This window comes from Symphalangus syndactylus, chromosome 16, assembly GCF_028878055.3.
Source record: "Symphalangus syndactylus isolate Jambi chromosome 16, NHGRI_mSymSyn1-v2.1_pri, whole genome shotgun sequence".
Classification (NCBI taxonomy): domain Eukaryota; kingdom Metazoa; phylum Chordata; class Mammalia; order Primates; family Hylobatidae; genus Symphalangus; species Symphalangus syndactylus.
In genome coordinates, this window is record NC_072438.2 from 69,820,718 (window position 1) to 69,836,912 (window position 16,195).

Sequence of the window (16,195 nt, forward strand, 5' to 3'; positions counted from 1 at the left end):
AGGATTGCAAAATAATAACATTTATAAATTTTGGTGCCACCCAAAATGGAGTCTAAATGGCCATTTGTTTCTGGTATTCTTTTTTTTTTAATGTCAGTCATTGTTGAAAAGCCATTTTCAACTACGTATGTGAAAATGGAAGCAACTCTTCTGAAGCTACTGTAATCGATTCAGAATATTCTGGGGAAGAACAGCAGCCCCATCTCCAGACAGGGCTAAAATGAACAATGACAGGCCAAGTGACCAGTTAATAAGCACCACAGAGAAGGGCAATGGAATGTATAGCTGCTTTCAGCCAGGGCTGCAATGTGGGACCTTGATCCCAAGTGCCAACCCTAAATCATCCTGGGAGTTAGTCGGCAACTGCCAGGAGAAGGCCTACCAGTCAGTGGACAAGGCTTTGGCTTAGTTGGTATATGTGTGCTTCTGCCACAGCAGAACACAACTCACTATACCTTGGGTACTGGTTGATTCTTAGATTTTACAGGCTGAACAAATGACTGAAATAATTTCCTGAATGAAGAACCAAAATGTGGTTCTGTAAGCACTGAGTGCGTTGATACAGATGTTGATAGTGATACACTTGGATCCCCAAAGACACAGGGTCTTTGAGCTGTATTATTATTAATTTATTTTTTAGACGGAGTTTTGCTCTTGTCACCCAGTCTGGACTGCAATGGCACGATCTTGGCTCACTGCAACCTCCACCTCCCAGGTTCAAGTGATTCTCCTGCCTCAGCCTCCCAAGCAGCTGGGATTACAGGCACCCACCACCACGCCCAGCTAATTTTTGTATTTTTAGTAGAGAGGGGGTTTCGCTGTGTTGGCCAGGCTGTGTTCGACCTCCTGGGCTGAAGCAATCTGCCTTCCTCTGCCTCCCAGAGTGCTAGGATTACAGGCAATGAGCCACCACACTTGGCCCCTTATCATTTTCTTAATAACCTTTGCCTTTCTCTACTTCATTGTAAGAATATATTATATAATATACATATAACATACAAAATATGTGTTAATCAACTTTATCTTATCAGTAAGGCTCCCAGTTAACAGTAGGCTATTAGCAGTTAAGTTTTGGGGGAATCCAAAGTTATACAAAGATTTTTGACTGCACAAGGCATTGGCAGCCCTAGCCCCTGCATTGTTCAGTGGTCAACTGTAGTATATGAAAGTGTTCACAATAAACTCCTTAGGTATCGCAGAATTTTTTTTTTTTTTTTTTTTTTTTTTTTTTTTTTTTTTTTTTTTTTTGAGACTGAGTCTCACTCTTTCACCCAGGCTGGAGTGCAGTGGCGCGATCTCGGCTCACTGCAGGCTCCGCCCCCCGGGGTTCACGCCATTCTCCTGCCTCAGCCTCCCTTGTAGCTGGGACTACAGGCGCCTGCCACCTCGCCCGGCTAATTTTTTGTATTTTTAGTAGAGACGGGGTTTCACCGTGTTAGCCAGGATGGTCTCGATCTCCTGACCTCGTGATCCGCCCGCCTCGGCCTCCCAAAGTGCTGGGATTACAGGCGTGAGCCACCGCGCCCGGCCCCAGAATTTTTTAAAAAATCAGAACTGAAAGGAATAGAGTTAGAAAAAGGGAAATAGAAGGTAATGGAGTCCCAGTGAAACAAAAAACTAACTTAAAGCATGTGTCTAAAAGATTTCTTTCCCCCAAGTCATAGATCAGGATCCTAGTTGGTTTTTTTGTTTGTTTTTGAGACGGAGTCTGTAGCCAGGCTGGAGTGCAGTGGCGCCATCCCGGCTCACTGCAACCTCCGACTCCCCGGTTCAAGTGATTCTCCTGCCCCAGCCTCCCGAGTAGCTAGGTTTACAGGCATGTGCCACCACGCCCAGCTAATTTTTTTTGTATTTTTAGTAGAGATGGGGGGGATTTCACCATGTTGACCAGGATGGTCTCGATCTCCTGACCTCGTGATTTGCCTGCCTTGGCCTCCCAAAGTGTTGGGATTACAGGCGTGCGCCACTGCGCCCGGCCAGGATCCTAGTTTCTAATGGCTCTTGGGTATTTCACCTGGAATGCTGCTGCTAAGTGGACCTTTTTTTTTCCAGAGTCCTTAATAAAAAACTGTTCTGTTTTAGATCTGCCACTGCTATCAGTGTTGAGAAACATTTTGTGGTCGAGAATTTTTATCATCAACAAGGTTGTCTTTATTGTTGGCTATCCTGTATAGAGGTTTTCAATTTGATAACAGAACACCTAGAGGAAAGGAGAAAACCATTTGAGCATTTTTCTTGGTTCTTGCCTTCTCTTCCTCCATAACTGGCCCTCCCTCCCCCAGCAGCAGATCTCATTGCCTTACCTGAGCCAAAGGCTGAACTTAGCCTGAGGCAACTGTGTCACCATTTTTCCATCACATGACTATACTCTCAAAATGCAGGCTTTTCTAATAGGCCTCTAAAATCTGACTAGAGTCTTGGGTTTTCTTCCTAAAGAGCAGGGAGCTCTTCCCTTGATTCAGATGGCAAACCACGGATATTTGAGCTACCTGGATTGTTTAAATCCCAGGTGTAAAACTTATCTAATTTAGGGCCTTTTATATAGTTCATGATTTTCAAGTGGTTTCTTCTCACGAGCACTGAGACTTAGTGCCCGAGGCTCTGTGAAAGATCTCTCTTGCTTGTTTCTAGCCGTTGAGATGTCTGTCTGATTTCCCATTACTGAAGGAGCTGAGCAGGAATTTGATGTATTATGATCCAAAAGACTGCTCCAGAAACACAGTTACTATTAAGTGTTCTTTAGTCACCTCCTATTTCTACCTCAAGCCTGAAAAAAGTGTGGTTTTCATAGCCCTTTTTTTACCTGAAAAGAATATTTGTTCTGTAGAATATGAGATACAAAATTTTATGAACTTGGGGTTTTTATGCAAGTCGCACTAAAGACTGGCTCATTCTCTATTACTGGACTGTATAAAATATAGAAAGCTATCTGTCACTTTAACTTCCTTTGCAGTAAACCAGGAGACAATGAGATTCCAAATTAGCTGAAGAAATAGGCACAGATTAAGTCAATTGCCCAGGGGTCTCATAAATTGAGAGGTGGGCAAGGAACTGTAAGAGGGCTCTGCATCTCTGCTAGGGATAGTAAGTGGGAATCAGCCTTGGGCCTACTTCTCTCATACCACAAGGTGGCAGGATTCTCCTTGCCTGAAACCTGAAAGGATGACTGATTTCCATAGTGCATATATTATCTTTGAGTTTAGCTGATTGTGTCAGACTGCTTGTCTATGATACTATCTGTGTTTCCAGAACCTGATAAGTCTATATCTTTTTCCAGATGTTAACCAGCAAAATGTTTTCCACATCAGCTTGGTAGTAGCTTTTCAAAAATATTCAGCCCCTATCTCCGTTTGCTTCATGCAACAATGGTGTCAGAACCCGGGAGGCAGAGCTTGCAGTGAGCCGAGACTGTGCCACTGCACTCCAGCCTGGGCGACAGAGCAAGACTCCGTCTCAAAAAAATAAACAAAACAATGGTGTCAGTAGAAGGTAATAAAGTCAAAGACCAGCTTTCAGTAAAAATAAAAATAGCTGTTACTTAGTACATGATTACTATGGGGCCAGGCACTCTGCTAAGCACTTTACATATAATGCATTATCTCATTTATTCTCACAGCAACACTGAGATAGGTACTATACTTCATCCCCATTTTATAGATGAAGAAACCAGGATTGCCCATAGCTAGAAAGTGGTAGTCCTGGGGTTTGAACTCAGGCTTGCCTGTCTCCGGAACTACAGCTCTTAACCACCATGAATCAAAAAGATTAATTCATAGGTATGCACTGAAGTCATATTTCTATGATCAGATTAAATAGTTGATGAGATAGTCATAGTTCATAAAGACTTTATGTCCTAAAGTGGGGCCAAAATTCCTTACCAAACTGCAAAAGTATTCATGTATACCCTCAGGGCAAGGACACACTACACCCTTTGCTTTCAACAAAACCAAACCTTAGTTTCTCTACTTTGATTCTAAAGACAGGGCAAGGTTTTATTTGCCAAAATTTAAATCACCGATCATTTCAAAAAGACTTCAGGTATGTAAAATACAATGTTTTCTAAAAAACTGATTTGCAGCCACGTACGGTGTGTTCATGCCTGTAATCCCAGCACTTTGAGAGGCTGAGGCAGGAGGATCGCTTGAGCCTAGGAGTTGGAGGCCAGCCTGGGCAACATAGTGAGACCTCGTCTCTACAAATTTAAAATATAAAAATAAAAATTTTAAAAACCTGATTTGTTCCCAACATACCAATAGGGAAGATTTTGTGTATATATATATATACATATATATATACACGTATATATATACACGTATATATACATATATATACATATATATACACGTATATATATATATACATATATATACGTATATATATACACGTATATATATACGTATATATGTATATATATACGTATATATATATATATATACGTGTATATATATACACGTATATATGTATATATGTATTTTTTTTTAATTTTTAAAATTTTTTTTTATTTTTCCTTAGGAGACAGAGTCTTGCTTTGTCACCCAGGCTGGAGTGCAGCAGCACAATCTCGGCTCACTGCAACCTCCGCCTCCCAGGTTCAAGCGATTCTCCTGCCTCAGCCTCCCGAGTAACTGGGACTACAGGCGCATGCTGCCACGCCTGGCTAATTTTTTGTATTTTAGTAGAGACTGGGTTTCACTGTGTTTCCCAGGCTGGTCTCGAACTCCTGAGCTCAGACAATCCACCTGCCTCAGCCTCCGAAAGTGCTAGGATTACAGGCATGAGCTACAACACCCAGCCGAAGGTTTTGTATATTAAAAGTCCTGAGAAGCCCTTCAGGAAAGTAACACGTGTCACTTGGTTTAAACCTTTTTTTTTTTTTTCCTTAAATGATTTTTGTCTTTCTACCACAGAGCCTTTCTTCCTCCCCCAGAGAACTGATGCACATCCCTTGGAATCAGCATTTCTTGCAGCCCCCTTCAGGACATGCTGCCCTGTACAACAGCTGTAAAGTACTTACCATTCCTTCATACAGTGCCCTCTGTCATGCTTCTGTGCCTTTGTGTGTAGAGTTCCTTCTTCCAGGAATGGCTTCTCTTCTCTATCGGGATGAACTGCTACTTGTCCTTTAAGAAATGGCTCAAATGTCACCCTCTCTATGAAGTCTTTTCCAATTCTCATAGATTGTCTCTTTCATTGCACTGAGAATGCTATTCCAGAACTTAAACTTCATGTTTACATTATTTCTTCATGTTTTCTGTTACACTAGAATGTTGTCCCCTTAAGATTAATGACCATGTTTTATTTACCTTTATTACCACCTGCAGCTCTAACTGCACCTGGCACTTAGTAGGTGCTCAACAAATGTTTGTTAAAGGAATTAATGAAGATGAAGAAACTGAGACTCAATGTTCAAGTGACTTAAGGTCTCATGGTTTTTGGGATTCACACACAAGGTGCCTTGACTCAGAGTACAGTGCTCTTTTCTCTATACCTGAACAGCAAATATGTGGTAGAAGTCCAGCTATTCCCCCACCCATACCCAAGGCAGACAACACTAATAAATCAAGCTCCACCAAACCCAGCCTTTTGCTCTGGAACCTCAAGCTCTGCCTGCCCTATTCCATGCTATCCCCTCCTATCAGACCATTTCTGTGGGCATGGCAGAGTAGCTGGAGATTGCAGAGCTCCCCACTGCTCTGCTAAAGATAAGGTACACTGAGCTGGCTCACTGTGGCTTAGCAGCCCTTGTTCCCCATAAAAGAGACCCTCAAGCAGGGAACTAAAGGCTTCTGAGTTTTCACTTCTCTACCTGCCCCAATGCCTCCAGCTAGTCCTAGAATCCTGATTTGGAAAAGCTGCTGCCCCTTGTTTGGCTACCTGGCTCTGCTGGAGCAGATTGTGCTCCTCACTCACTCATACCAAGTTTGGCCAGATATTTTCTCCTTAATTTTGTAGATGGAGTGTTGGAATGTTTACTAATAAATAATAGGAAAAGAAGATGAATGCAGCAGCCTGGAAAGAACCCAGCTTATGGAACACACATTTCATCACTAAGGTCTTGCCCAAGACTGGTCTGGCTGATACAAAATGTACTGAAGCATATCACCTCCTTTCTTTTTCCTTGCTCACTTCTCTCTGGAAATAATCACCTCCCAAATCCCCATTTGCATCCTACTTTCCTTCTCCAGCCCCTCAGCCCAGAAGAGGCTGTTCCATTTTGTTCACATGACCAAGAGGACTGTATGTCACTAATAGGTTAATAGGCACTGAGGCACCTTCCTTTGCTCCCCTCTTATGAGGAGAAAAGGATGGTTTTCCCTGCTCCTTCTGTTGGCTTCTACAGCTTTATACCCATCAAAAGGTATATCAAAATAACTTTTCGGTATGCAGCTGTTCCAGAGACATCTAACAGAAAGAAAGATAAAGTTGATAACCATGCTTTCATACATCCAGTAAGTTTGATGACTAGGTAGAATTGTTAGAATGGCTAATATTTATTGAGCACTTACAGTATACCACATACTGTGCTAAGTGCTTTATGTGAATAATCTCATTTACTCTTCGTTATGTTTCTACATTATAGATACTATTCTAATCCTCATTAGAGAAAAGTGAGGCTTAAGATAACTTGCCTAATGGCACATAGAAAGTGGTTTAGCCTGGATTCAAACACAGATATGTCTAACTTTAAATGTAGTCTATGACCTTAGCTGCTACATTCTTCTAACAATCAGAACTGTCCAGTAATGGAAGGAAGGGGCCATTTTGAGAGATAATGAGTAAATTCCTGATCATGGGAGGTATTTAATCAGGTACTGACAAACAGTAATCTCAAAGGTCTTCTCTACAAATACAGCTCATGCTAATATCAGTGATGTCAGTGATTATTTTTTATTTGCCAATATAATGGCTTCTGATTAGCCATCCTTCCCTTTCCGTCTGCAATCATCATCATCATCATCATCTTAACACTCTCATCATCTCTAATTAGTACATACTATGTGCCAGACACCTTTCTTTGCAGTTTTACTTACATTAACTTACTTATTCATAACAACCCTATGAAGTAGATATTATATTATTATCATCCCCATTTTATGGATGAGGGAACTGAGAAGTAAAGCGATTTGTCCAAGATCTCACAGCTAAAGACACAGCTGGGATTATAACCGAGGCCGTCTGGCACTAGTCCATTCCTTACCACTACATGGCGCTCTCTTCATATTTGACATATATACCATACTCTTAAAATGTATCTTTTTTATCATCACAATATCTATTGTAAAAATAAAAAATGACACAAATATATAACCATAGAATTTGAAAGTCCTCCATAATCCTGTGTCCTAGAGATAATTACTGTTCTTTTCACTAACTACATATTTACATATACTTATGAGTTATGCTATATATATTGCTCACTAATGTGTACTTTTCATGTTTTTAGCCCTAACAATATATATGGGAATATTCTTCCATGACACTTAAAGCTCTACATCATGCCTTTGAATGACCATATTATATGGCAATAAAAATGTACTAGTATTTCTACTGGTAGACATTTGCGTTTTTCCCACTGTTTGCTATGATAAACAAATCTAAAAGAAAGATATATTTATGTATGTATATGTGTATATTTGTATATATATATATTTATAAATACATATTTTGTGTAAGGATTTCAAAAGACAAATTCTTAGAAGTGGTCTTTCAGAGTCAAAGGTTACAGGCATTTAAACATTCTATTAACTTTTCCCAACATATCCACCAAAAAGGTGCAATCAAGATACAGTCCCATATAGAGTATTGAGAGGGCTGAGCTCCCCATACTTTTGACAGAGCTGGATTTTCTTACCTGTATTTTTCATTACCACAAAAACGATAGGTTAAAAATGGTATTTTATGTTTTGAATCCTGCCTGAGATTGGAAATCTTTGTGTGTGTGTGTGTGTTTATTGGTCATATGCATTTCTTCCTCTTTGAAGTGTCTCCTAATGTCTTTCGTAACAATGACACTGGCCTCTCTTTCATTGAAACTTTGTCCTCTGATTTCCTTTCTGTTTTTTCCTGACTCTCCTAATTCTTAAGGACTCCTTTTCAGTTCCTCTTTCTGTGTGACCTCTAAATAATACAATAATGATAATTACAATAATTAACATTTCACAGAAGCTTATTATGTGCCATACACTAAGTAAAGCACTTAAAATGAAGTGCTCTATTTATGTGCATTTTCACAGATGAAGAAAGTAAGCCTTAGGAAGTCTCACTGTAAGTGGGAAAGCTCAAATCTGAGCCCCAGCTGTTCTGCTACCAAATCACCATATTATATTCTCTCTGAAATAAGTGTAAGCATTCTCCAAAGTTCTTTCCTAAGCCTTCTTGTTTCACATGTATGTATTCCATGGGTTATTTTATCCATTCCATTAGCTTCAGAATCATTTCTTTGAGCTCCTGGCCCATACAGCCAACAACTTAACAGCCATTGCCAGGTGGATGTATTGTGGGTACTGCAAACATATCCAAAGTGGAAACCATCTTCCCTCAGACGCCCTAGACATCCTCCAAGATTATTCCTCTTGCCAATACTATTTAATAGCATTGCCATTCACCCAGTTGCCCAAGCTAGAAACTTCAAAGCTACCTTTGATTCCTGCCTCTATTAAACCTCACATCTGACTGGTCCCACGGTCTGTCAATACAGACTCCATATAGCTTCTCGATCTGTCCTCTACACATTCTTCCTACTACGGCTTTAGATAATTAAGGGTCTAAACATCTCTCCCTTGGACTATCGGATCTACCTCCTAACTGCTCTCCCCACTTCTCCCTAGGTACCATCTATCCTTCTCATTGCTGTCAGAGTTAATGTTTTAAAGCCAATAATTGATCATGTCATATCCTGCCCAAAACTCTTTGATGGTCCCAAATGCCTTAGCACAGCACATAAAAATTCCATAATCTCGCCCCAGTCTGTCTTTCCAAACTCATGTCCAGCACGTCCCTCCTTAGGTACCTTAAACTACAACCACTCGAGGCCACTTGCTTTTCCTCAGCAATATCGGCAATCTATGCCACTATGCTTCTCTTCATGCAACTTGGAATACTCTCCTCTAGCTTCTTGTCTACCTGCTTATGTCAACTTTTCTTCGAAGAACCTGCAACCCAGCCCCCAACCTATGCAGAGTTTCCACCCACATTTCTAGCCTCATGATTTATTACTTGTCCTTTTCCTTTACATTTCTATTAAAGACTTACTACAGATTAACTTGTAATCTGGTCATACGTGTCTGTTTTCACATAAGGGACTATATCTTAAACATACTAGTATTTCTAGTGCTTAAATGAGCTAGATATGTAAATGATTACAACTGAAGTACATTTGTGATTTAGGTAAAAGTTAGACTAAACAACCTGAAAGTTTATTTCCAAATCTGAGATTTTCTATGCCCTTTCTGTACACCAATATTTTATTTGAGGCCCTTGCAACTATCATTTAATGTTGAAATTAACTCTGATTTCAAGGGGCCATTTCTACTTTAGCTTTTTTGCAGAGGCTTCAAAAGCCAAGAATTGGGGCTCCTAGCAATGAAAGTCCAGTGAGTGTAGTCAACGAGTTTCCGGAAGAGGTGAGGTAAGAAGCGGGAGAGTACATCGGAAAACTAGCAGAGTTCCAGGACATCTGGGATTGATTACTCCAGCGAGATGCTGAAGTTTGCAAAGAGAGAGCAATCCTTGTACCGGGTTTTGACATCTGGCTTTGGCAGTTACCCCCATGGCTTTGCTCAGCAGTTCTTGAGGAATGAGATATGGGCTTGTTTCAGGGAAAGAAAAACCTTCTGCTACAGCAAAGTCCTCAAAAGACTCTTCTTTTCCCCTTATATGGACTTTCTTGGTACATTTGGTTTCATTGTAATTTACAGAAAGAAAAATTAATTTCCAAGTACCCAAAGAAACTCATACTACCTAGGGTCTGAATTAGATCTCCTAATTTTTCCTCCTTCTATGAATCTTTTCAGATCACCTAAAAGACCCAGTAAATACTGGAAGGCAAAGCAACCTCAGGCTACTGAAGAATTAGATTCATTCCAGATATTCTGAAGTGTCTCTTTTTAAATACAAGCTGAGTAGAACTTCTGCTCAGTTTTGAGGAAATATCATGCATTTTTTCTCTGAAATTATACATTTTGTTCTTTTAGTTTCATTATTATTACCTTCAAAGCACGAAATATACTTTAGATATGTTCAAAGGTTCAAAATCTCAAAACTAACCTATGGTAATAGTGGCTAACAATTATTCCTGATTTCAAATATTCTGAACTGCTGCCCTGAAAGCAAAAGGCAATCTTCTGTGAAAAATGGGAAGGAAAGGTGTTTTACAAACATTTATTGAGTGCATACTGTGCCAGGCACTGTACTATGCATGTTATAGACATGATTTTATTTAAAACTCACAACAACTCTCTGTGGTTTACTATGATCTGGATGTTAGCAATGGAAAACAAGGTTCAAGGAGGTTAAGTCATGTGCCCAAGGTCACATACTTTGTGAGTGGAAAAGGCAGGTTAAGATCACAGTTCTGACTCCAGTAATGTATACTCTGTACCTATTACTCTTAATATAAAACAATAATAGGGCGATACAAAGAAGCCTCTTATTTTAACATTCTGACCTATTATCTCTTGTACTTCAGATACAGAATAATTGTTATTATTACTATTTTATTATTAAGATCTCAACATTCATTGGGCATTTAAGACCTGCTAAGACCTTCCAGGCCCTGATCTAAGTCTTGTATTATTTATGATCTCATTAACTTTCAGAAAATATACTTTTTGAGGAAAGTACTAATATTTTACTGATGAATAAATAGAGGCTGAGGGAGGTTAAGTCACTTCACCTAGGTCAGAGAGCTGAGTGATGGAGCCTGAGTTTTAAATCCAGGCAATCCTGGGTGCAGTGGCAGATGCCTGTAATCCCAGCTACTTGGGAGGCAGAAGCAGAAGACTGTTTGGGCACAGAAGTTTGGACCAGCCTGGGCAACATAGAAAGACCTCATCTTTTAAAAAAAACTCCAGGTAGTCTGTCTTCAGATTGTAAGCTACACTTCCTATAGAATACAGATCCTGGAGTTAAAGAGACCCAGATTAAAATTCTACCTTTGCCTCTTCCTGGGTGAGTTAACTTCAGTAAATCAGTTTTCAGTTTTCCCATATGTAAAATGGGTTCTGGAGCCTTGCCTGTTGAACAGGTATCCTCATACGTATACTCAAATTCATCAAAGTCAGAATCTGTATTATATTAGTGAAAGGGCATTTTTGAAATCTGATCAACCCAAATTCAAATCTTAGATTTACCAGCTATCTTATGAACAAAATACCCAACCTTTCTTTTTTTTTTTGAGACAGGGTCTCAGTCTGTTACCTACGCTGGAGTGCAGTGGCGCAATCGTGGCTCACTGCAGCCTTGACCTCCTGGACTCAAGTTATCCTTCTACCTCAGCCTCCCAAGTAGCTGAGACCACAGGCATATGCCACCACACCTGGCTAATTTTTATATTTTTTGTAGCGATGGGGCTTCACCATGTTGTCCAGGCTGGTCTTGAACTCCTGAGCTCAAGCGATCCACCAGCCTCAGCCTCCCAAAGTGCTGGGATTACAGGTGTGAGCCATCGTGCCAGGCCAAGATACCCAAACTTTCTGAGCTTCAGTTTCATCACCTGAACATGGAAGATAAAAACACTCCCTTAGGCTGAGGCGGGCGGATTACAAGGTCAAGAGATCGAGACCATCCTGGCCAACATGGTGAAACCCCGTATCTACTAAAAATACAAAAATTAGCTGGACGTAGTGGCATACGCATGTAGTCCCAGCTACTCGGGAGGCTGAGGCAGGAGAATCACTTGAACTCAGGAGGTGGAGGTTGCAGTGAGCCAAGATTGCGCCACTGCACTCCAGCATGGCGACAGAGCAAGAATCTGTCTCAAAAAAAAAAAAAAACAAAAAACCCACCTAATAATGTGGTTTATGAATCAGAAAAAGTATATATAAATGTATAATACAGTGCCAAGGAAATGGAAAAACTTCTACATTGTAGTTATTAATATTTTTACAGTTATTGATTAAGAAAACATGCTTTCATATACACCAACAGGCAGGGAGCAAATTTCCGCATTTTGCCTTGTGGCTGATCCTCTATATCCTCCTAACACAGGAATTATTGACAGAGGCTGGAGAACGTCCTCCTCCGGGTAATGATGAAACAGGAGATAGCCTCCTGTGGGGCCCACCTCAGTGGTGGCTCTGACTGAAGGGGGTGTGGATAGGAGGGCTCAATGTATTCTCCCTGGCATGATCTTCCCCACCTCTCTAGCGTGGTGAACCTGGTGAGAAGGGGACCAATTATCAGCCACCGCTGGTGAACACATTCAGGGTCCTAACTCTCAGCAGCAATGCACTCTGTTAGAGGGCTCCTCTCAGCAGCAATGCACTCTGTTAGAGGGCTCTCAGGGAAAATACATGGCCTTTAGAGTCACACTTATCTGAGTCCACATCTCCAAGACTGAGTGAATTTAGGCAAATTCCATTATAAAACATCAAGCTCCCTTCTGTTAAGTGAGAGCTATCACACTGGGTATTTGTGAGGATTAAATTAAATACTTTATGAATAGGACCTAGCTCAGTTTTATGAATTTGGTATAAACTCAACAAGTTTTTGTTCTCTTCCCTCTTAGAAGAGAACAGTTCGAGGTCAATACTATTCTGAGATGAACAAATGTCAATGATAAGCGTCATTGATAACGTCAAGGTTAAAGACTGAGACAAGTCTATACAAAACTCTCTTTGACTTAAATTATAAACATTTAAAAAAAGAATCTGAAGAGGTTCTGTCATTACTAACTTTGGAGACAACTGTATCCTAAAAAGCTTGCCTTATGTTTAGGGACCTAGACTTTGTATATTCACCAAGAAAAATTATTTTAAGGTACTCATTTACTTTCTCTGAATCCACATCATATCTATCACACTGTGACCAGCAACAACCTTGTCTTGCAGGGCTTTTCTATAATGCTCAGCATTGAAAGGGATATTATAAATACTAAATGTTATTGCAGCAGACCCTATTAATACTGGGTTCTATGAGACTGTAAGAAATCAACTAATTTCCCCTAGTACAGGATTTGGCCAAATTCATACACAGGTAGGATTTTGCCTTACTAGCAAGAATGATAGAGGTGAATCACCCCTACCTGGTTGAACTGGGAGAGGCCATGCTATGCATATATCTTGATGACATGGCTGATGGTCAGGGCCAGAACTCACCTCTGCAACAGGGTAAGGAGGCTCTTTGTCTCCCTGCTTTTACTGTGTTCACCTCCATATACAAAGATTTGAATCATCATACACTAGGTGAGGTGAGAAGCAACAAATTAAAGAGAATCAGACAGCAAGCACCTTAATTGCAAACCAAACTCAGGAAAGGATCAGCAGAACTGAGATCTTGTCACAAGTTTACATTTCAAACACCTGCACTACATTTATTTCCTAAGCTGATAACAAAGATGTAGCCCCTACCTAGGCTTACGGCATCCTAAATCTCCAAGTTGAATCCCTATTACAAATCGAGACTGTAGCCATGCTGCCTTAGTCCATTTCGTGTCAGGTGAGGGCCCACTTCCTGATTCATTGACAGCCATCTTCTTGCTGTAAACTCACATGGTGGAAGGGGCAAGGAAGCTCTTTGAGGTCTCTTTTAAAAGGGCACTAATCCCATTCATGAAGGCTCCACCTTGAGTCCTTGTCACCTTCTAAAGGTCCCATCTCCAAACACTGCCACATCGAAGATTAGGTTTCAACATATGAATTTTGAAGGGACGCAAGCATTCCATCTATTGCACATGCCAACAAAAATTCATTGCCAGGTAAAAATCTAAATGAGGCTCTCCTTACACTGATTTTGTGAGGAACATGGTAAATCCTTACAAAGTATATGCTATGGTCTTTTTTTATTTCAGAACATTTGTCTTCAATGATATCTCTGATTACTGCTTCTATTCCAATCATAATTTCTTCAGAAATACATACGATTCTTTGGCTGAATCTCTACTTTGTCCTGCACACCAATGACTTTCTCATGAGATCCCTCTCTTCTTTCACTCTGCGTTCTAAGAGAGCTTTTTAAGTTTGTTTTATCAATCTTGATTCTTAAAATTGGCAGGATATTAAAACTGCCTCTAGAACTATTAAAAAAACAGATTCTGTACACAATTCTTAAAACTTCTAATTCAGGTGGTCTGGGGTGAGACTCAGGAATTTGTTTTTTGCTTGTTTTGTTTTGTTTCTTACCGACTGTGTTACAATTCTAGATTTGAGAAACAATACTCCAGTATCACTCCATGTTAAGAGTCTTCATTATTTTCAATGTGGATTTGAATTTTATTAGACTTGTTTCCCTGGAACCCCTTCTCATTTCACTCATCATTTTCCATTTCATCTCATTTCTTATCCTCAGATTGTCATCTTTTCATTTCAAAGTTTTCTCTCCTTTCAGGCTTCTGCCCCCATTACCCAGATGCCATCCGTGTGTTCATGCTTCCCTGGAAAAGCTATTCTGGCTGCTATAACTTACTTTCAGGGGCTTTCTTTTTCTCTGAATCTTCAAAATGAGTTCCTCTTTCTTCTGTTATTTACTATTTTCTGATCACATTAGGTTACCCTGAAATGAGATGAAAATCCCTGCGAACCTGATGTAGACTGCTTCTGACTCCACCCTCTGCTCATTTGAGTATTACTTGATCTTTACCAACTTTTCCTCTGACTTTGAATAAACTTAGGTTTTATGTAGAGACATCCCCACCTGTTTTACTAAGCCTTTAGATTCATTCTGTCAGTATACTGACTGGTTGAACACCTCTTGCCACACCCCACTGCAAGGGAATGAGCTCTCTGGAAGGGGAATGAGTACTTGGGTACGGATGGTTAAACTAGGTATTACTAATTCCACCCAATCTTGAAGTGCTTTCAAGAGATTCTGCCACTATCATACTTGGATTCCAAGATTAGGGTGTTACTCTTTTAAGACCCTTGTCCAGACATGGACTCAACTAAAGTTTTTGTATCATATTCTCCCTCAGCATATCTAACAAAGCAGACAATTTTCAAAAGATAACACATCACTTAAAAAGAGAAAAGGAAAGAGAGAGGGAATGAAATGGAAGGGAAGGGAAAATACATATATACATGCATACATGTGTACATACATCCCTCCTCACATCCTGCTTACAAGCCCAGGGGAAAATGTAACGAAACCAGCCAAGAGTCACCTTCCTCAGCAGCTGAATTGCCTTTGTGGGCTCTCCTTTGGCAAAGCAGATCCTGCCCATATTATAAAAAGTTTCAGCCACATTTTTGCTGTAGTCACTGTAGCTGAATACCTGGGACTTTAACGAAGCCTTTAGCAGTCTGTAAGCCTCCTGAAGGATAAAACGTTTTTTTTAAAAAAAATCAGCCTGGGACTTTTACGAAGCCTTTAGCAGTCTGTAAGCCTCCTGAGGGATAAAACGTTTTTTTAAAAAAAAATCAGCCTGGCAATTCCGAAGGAGCATGCTGGTTCTGTTCCCTGAGCTCTATGGAGAAGGCATTGTACCCAACGATGACATAACCTACCAGGATCAGTCCGTTGTGATGTGTCACCTAAGTAATTTTATTAAGAATTAAAGTTCCCTGGGACTGTTGTGGGGTGGGGGGAGGGGGGAGGGAGAGCATTTGGAGATATACCAAAGTTAATGGGTGCAGCACACCAACATGGCACATGTATACATATGTAACAAACCTGCACATTGTGCACATGTACCCTAAAACTTAAAGTATAACAAAATAAAATAAAATAAAATAAAATTAATGAATGTGTATACAAATGATAGCTACATTTGCAACCCATAGAAGGGACACCAAGGGCATACATAATATTTGTACTAGGCCAGACCAAAATAAAAGTGACGTGTGTGTATGTTAAAAAAAAAAAAAAAATTAAAGTTCCAAGCTTGTAATTAATAATGGTTAATTCATATAATACTATTTAATCTTCATGGCTGCCCTACAAGAGAGAGGAACTGTTATTATACTCATTTCACAAATTAAGGAATGGAAACTAATAACAGCTAAGGATCTTGCCCCAGATCATACAGCCTATGATTGGCAGT

General features: G+C 40.1%; 2 protein-coding genes across 10 annotated transcripts in view; one reads left to right on the forward strand and one right to left on the reverse strand.

The window, feature by feature from the left end:
- RAD1 (RAD1 checkpoint DNA exonuclease) overlaps positions 1-16,195 on the forward strand; it is a 44,912-nt gene that overhangs the window by 12,418 nt on the left and 16,299 nt on the right. Inside the window, exons 6-7 of one of the 8 annotated variants that reach the window (XM_063619920.1) lie at positions 4,908-5,006; positions 5,953-7,540. The exons of 2 other annotated variants lie outside the window; for them this stretch is intronic. In XM_063619920.1, coding sequence (XP_063475990.1) covers positions 4,908-5,006; positions 5,953-5,976 — 123 coding nt within the window. In that variant the 3' untranslated portion in view covers positions 5,977-7,540. Of the gene's footprint in view, positions 1-640; positions 1,344-4,512; positions 7,541-16,195 lie in introns of those variants that run through there. 5 more of the 8 variants (XM_063619921.1, XM_063619917.1, XM_063619918.1 and 2 more) reach the window with 5 other exon arrangements.
- Positions 2,128-16,195, reverse strand: part of TTC23L (tetratricopeptide repeat domain 23 like) — a 61,261-nt gene continuing 47,193 nt past the window's right edge. For both annotated transcript variants that reach the window (XR_010116369.1, XR_008651848.1), the window contains exons 10-11: positions 5,015-5,120; positions 2,128-2,200 (exon numbers count right to left, since the gene is read on the reverse strand). The gene's annotated coding sequence lies outside the window, so the exon portion shown is untranslated. The remainder of the gene's footprint in view (positions 2,201-5,014; positions 5,121-16,195) is intronic.